The sequence below is a fragment of the Oncorhynchus nerka genome, linkage group LG17, assembly GCF_034236695.1.
Source record: "Oncorhynchus nerka isolate Pitt River linkage group LG17, Oner_Uvic_2.0, whole genome shotgun sequence".
NCBI classification, from domain to species: domain Eukaryota; kingdom Metazoa; phylum Chordata; class Actinopteri; order Salmoniformes; family Salmonidae; genus Oncorhynchus; species Oncorhynchus nerka.
In genome coordinates, this window is record NC_088412.1 from 46,536,198 (window position 1) to 46,541,197 (window position 5,000).

Here is a 5,000-nt window from a genome sequence, read left to right on the forward strand (position 1 = left end):
AGTGCAAATGAGGTAAGTTAAGGAAATAAATAGGCCATGATGGCGAAGTAATTACAATATAGCAATTAAAACACTGGAATGGTAGATCGGCAGAAGATGAATGTGCAGGTAGAGATACTGGGGTGCAAAGGAGCAAAATAAATAAATGAATAAATACCAGTATGGGGATGAGGTAGGTAGATAGATGGGCTGTTTACAGATAGGCTAAGTACAGGTGCAGTGATCTGTAAAATGCTCTGACAGCTGGTGCTTAAAGCTAGTGAGGGAGATGTGAGTCTTCAGCTTCAGAGATTTTTGCAATTCGTTCCAGTCATGGGCAGCAGAGAACTAGAAGGAAAGACGACCAAAGGAGGAATTGACTTTGAGGGTGACCAGTGAGATATACATGCTGGTGCGCGTGCTACGGGTTGGTGCTGCTATGGTGACCAGTGAGCTGAGTTAAGGCGGGGCTTTACCTAGCAGAGACTTGTAGATAACCTGTAGCCAGTGGGTTTGGCGACGAGTATAAAGCAAGGGCCAACCAACGAGAGGATACAGGTCATAATGGTGGGTAGTGTATGGGGCTTTGGTGACAAAACGGATGGCACTGTGATAGACTGCATCCAGTTTGTTGAATAGAGTGTTGGAAGCTATTTTATAGATGACATCACCGAAGTCGAGGATCAGTAGGGTGGTCAGTTTTAAGAGGGTATGTTTGGCAGCATGAGTGAAGGATGCTTTGTTGCGATATAGGAAGCCGATTCTAGATTTAATTTTGGATTGGAGATGCTTAATGTGAGTCTGGAAGGAGAGTTTACAGTCTAACCAGACACCCAGGTATTTGTAGTTGTCCAAATATTCTAAGTCAGAGCCGTCCAGAGTAGTGATGCTGGACGGGCGAGCAGGTGCGGGCAGCGATCGATTGAAAAGCATGCATTTAGTTTTACTTGCGTTTAAGAGCAGTTGGAGGCCACGGAAGGAGAGTTGTATGGCATTGAAGCTCGTCTGGAGGTTAGTTAACACAGTGTCCAAGGAGGGGCCAGAAGTATACAGAATGGTGTCGTCTACGTAGAGGTGGATCAGAGAATCACCAGCAGCAAGAGCAACATCATTGATGTATACAGAAAAGAGAGTCGGCCCGAGGATTGAACCCTGTGGCACACCCATAGAGACTGTCAGAGGTCCAGACAACAGGCCCTCCGATTTGACACACTGAACTCTATCAGAGAAGTAGTTGGTAAACCAGGCGAGCCAATAATTTGAGAAACCACGGCTGTCGAGTCTGCCAATAATAATGTTGTGTTTGACAGAGTCGAAAGCCTTGGCCAGGTCGATGAAGACGGCTGCACAGTAAGGTCTCTTATCGATGGTGGTTATGATGTCATTTAGAACCTTGAGCATGGCTGAAGTGCACCCATCACCAGCTCTGAAACCAGATTACATAGCGGAGAATGTATGGTGGGATTCGAAATGGTCAGTAATCTGTTTGTTAACTTGGCTTTCGAAGACCTTAGAAAGACAGGGTAGGATAGATATAGGTCTGTAGCAGTTTGGGTCTAGAGTGTCATCCCCTTTGAAGAGGGGGATGACCGCGGCAGCTTTCCAATCTTTGGGAATCTCAGACGATACGAAAGAGAGGTTGAACAGGCTAGTAATAGGGGTTACAACAATTTCGGCAGATACTTTTAGAAAGAGAGGGTCCAGATTGTCTAGCTCAGCTGATTTGTAGGGGTCCAGATTTTGCAGCTCTTTCAGAACATTAGCTATTTGGATTTGGGTAAAGGACAAATGGTGGGGGCTTTGGCGGGTTGCTGTGGAGGGTGCCGGGGTAGGGGTAGCCATGCTGGCCAGCCGTAGAGAAATGCTTATTGAAATTCTCAACTATAGTGGATTTATCGGTGGTGACAGTGTTTCCTAGCCTCAGAGCAGTGGGCAGCTGGGAGGAGGTGGACTTTACAGTGTTTCCTAGCCTTCAGCTGGGAGGAGGTGCTCTTATGGACTTTACAGTGTTTCCTAGCCTCAGAGCAGTGGGCAGCTGGGAGGAGGTGCTCTTATTCTCCATGGACTTTACAGTGTTTCCTAGCCTCAGAGCAGTGGGCAGCTGGGAGGAGGTGCTCTTATTCTCCATGGACTTTACAGTGTTTCCTAGCCTCAGAGCAGTGGGCAGCTGGGAGGAGGTGCTCTTATTCTCCAGAGACTTTACAGTGTTTCCTAGCCTCAGAGCAGTGGGCAGCTGGGAGGAGGTGCTCTTATTCTCCATGGACTTTACAGTGTTTCCTAGCCTCAGAGCAGTGGGCAGCTGGGAGGAGGTGCTCTTATTCTCCATGGACTTTACAGTGTTTCCTAGCCTCAGAGCAGTGGGCAGCTGGGAGGAGGTGCTCTTATTCTCCATGGACTTTACAGTGTTTCCTAGCCTCAGTGCAGTGGGCAGCTGGGAGGAGGTGCTCTTATTCTCCATGGACTTTACAGTGTTTCTAGCCTCAGAGCAGTGGGCAGCTGGGAGGAGGTGCTCTTATTCTCCATGGACTTTACAGTGTTTCCTAGCCTCAGAGCAGTGGGCAGCTGGGAGGAGGTGCTCTTATTCTCCATGGACTTTACAGTGTTTTCTAGCCTCAGAGCAGTGGGCAGCTGGGAGGAGGTGCTCTTATTCTCCATGGACTTTACAGTGTTTTCTAGCCTCAGAGCAGTGGGCAGCTGGGAGGAGGTGCTCTTAGGAGAGCAGTGGGCAGCTGGGAGGAGGTGCTCTTATTCTCCATGGACTTTACAGTGTTTCCTAGCCTCAGAGCAGTGGGCAGCTGGGAGGAGGTGCTCTTATTCTCCATGGACTTTACAGTGTTTCCTAGCCTCAGAGCAGTGGGCAGCTGGGAGGAGGTGCTCTTGGGCAGCTGGGAGGAGGTTCTCTTTACATGGACTTTACAGTGTTTCCTAGCCTCAGAGCAGTGGGCAGCTGGGAGGAGGTGCTCTTATTCTCCATGGACTTTACAGTGTTTCCTAGCCTCAGTTGGGCAGCTGGGAGTGTTTGGGCAGCTGGGAGGAGGTGCTCTTATTCTCCATGGACTTTACAGTGTTTTCTAGCCTCAGAGCAGTGGGCAGCTGGGAGGAGGTGCTCTTATTCTCCATGGACTTTACAGTGTTTCCTAGCCTCAGAGCAGTGGGCAGCTGGGAGGAGGTGCTCTTATTCTCCATGGACTTTACAGTGTTTCCTAGCCTCAGTGTAATGGGCAGCTGGGAGGAGGTGCTCTTATTCTCCATGGACTTTACAGTGTTTCCTAGCCTCAGAGCAGTGGGCAGGGAGGAGGTGCTCTTATTCTCCATGGACTTTACAGTGTTTCCTAGCAGAGCAGTGGGCAGCTGGGAGGAGGTGCTCTTATTCTCCATGGACTTTACAGTGTTTCCTAGCCTCAGAGCAGTGGGCAGCTGGGAGGAGGTGCTCTTATTCTCCATGGACTTTACAGTGTTTCCTAGCCTCAGTGTAATGGGCAGCTGGGAGGAGGTGCTCTTATTCTCCATGGACTTTACAGTGTTTCCTAGCCTCAGAGCAGTGGGCAGCTGGGAGGAGGTGCTCTTATTCTCCATGGACTTTACAGTGTTTCCTAGCCTCAGTGTAATGGGCAGCTGGGAGGAGGTGCTCTTATTCTCCATGGACTTTACAGTGTTTCCTAGCCTCAGTGCAGTGGGCAGCTGGGAGGAGGTGCTCTTATTCTCCATGGACTTTACAGTGTCCAATAACTTTTTTGAGTTAGTACAACAGGATGCACATTTCTGTTTGAAAAAGCTTGCCTTAGCTGTTCTAACTGCCTGTGTATATTTGTTCCTAACTTCCCTGAAAAGTTGCATATCACGGGAGCTATTTGATGCTAATACAGAACGCCACAGGATGTTTTTGTGCTGGTCAAGGGCAGACAGGTCTGGCGTGAACCAAGGACTATATCTATTCCTAGTTCTACATTTTCTTAGGGGGGCATGCTTATTTTAAGATGGTGAGGAAGGCACTTTTAAAGAATAGCCAAGCTTTAACTTCCTGACTGATGTCTTGAGATGTTGCTTCAATATATCCACATAATTTTCCTCCTCACGATGCCATCTATTTTGTGAAGTGCACCAGTCCCTCCTGCAGCAAAGCACCCCCGCAACATGATGCTGCCACCCACTTGCTTCACGTTTGGGATGGTGTTCTTCAGCTTGAAAGCCTCCCCCTTTTTCCTCCAAACAGTTTTCCCCAGTTCTAGTTTTGTTTCATCAAACCTGAGGACATTTCTCCAAAGAGTAGGATCTTTGTCTCCATTTTATGGCGGATTTGGAGCAGTGGCTTCTTCCTTGCTGAGGGGCCTTTCAGGTTATGTCGATATAGGGCTCGTTTTACTGTGGATATAGATACTTTTGTACCTGTTTCCTCCAGCATCTTCACAGGGTCCTTTGCTGTTGTTTTAGGATTAAGTTGCACTTTTCGCACCAAAGTACGTTTATCTCTAGGAGACAGAACGTGTCTCCTTCCTGAGCGGTATGACGGCTGCGTGGTCCCATGGTGTTTATAGTTGCATACTATTGTTTGTACAGATGCACGTGGTACCTTCAGGTGTTTGGAAATTGCTCCCAAAGATGAACCAGACTTGTGGAGGTCTAGAATTATTTTTCTGAGGTCTTGGCTGATTTATTTGGATTTTTCCATGATGTCAAGCAAAGAGGCACTGAGTTTGAGGTAGGCCTTGAAATACATCCACAGGTACACCTCCAATTGACTCAAATGATGTCAATTAGCCTATCAGAAGCTTCTAAAGCCATGACATCATTTTCTGGAATTTTCCAAGCTGTTTAAAGGCAGTCAACTTAGTGTATGTAAACTTCTGACCCACTGGAATTGTGATACAGTGAATTATAAGTGAAATAATCTGTCTGTAAACAAATATTGGAAAAATGACTTGTTACATGCACAAAGTAGATGTCCTAACCGACTTGCCAAAACTGTAGTTTGTTCACAAGAAATTTGTGGAGTGCTTGAAAAACGAGTTTTAATGACTCCA

General features: G+C 47.4%; 1 protein-coding gene across 1 annotated transcript in view; it reads left to right on the top strand.

Moving 5' to 3' along the window:
- The window catches only part of LOC115145329 (low-density lipoprotein receptor-related protein 8-like), a 285,564-nt gene that overhangs the window by 265,603 nt on the left and 14,961 nt on the right, over window positions 1–5,000 (top strand). Inside the window, exon 17 of the mRNA XM_065003195.1 lies at window positions 2,989–2,994. Within this exon, the coding sequence (XP_064859267.1) occupies window positions 2,989–2,994 (6 nt within the window). The remainder of the gene's footprint in view (window positions 1–2,988; window positions 2,995–5,000) is intronic.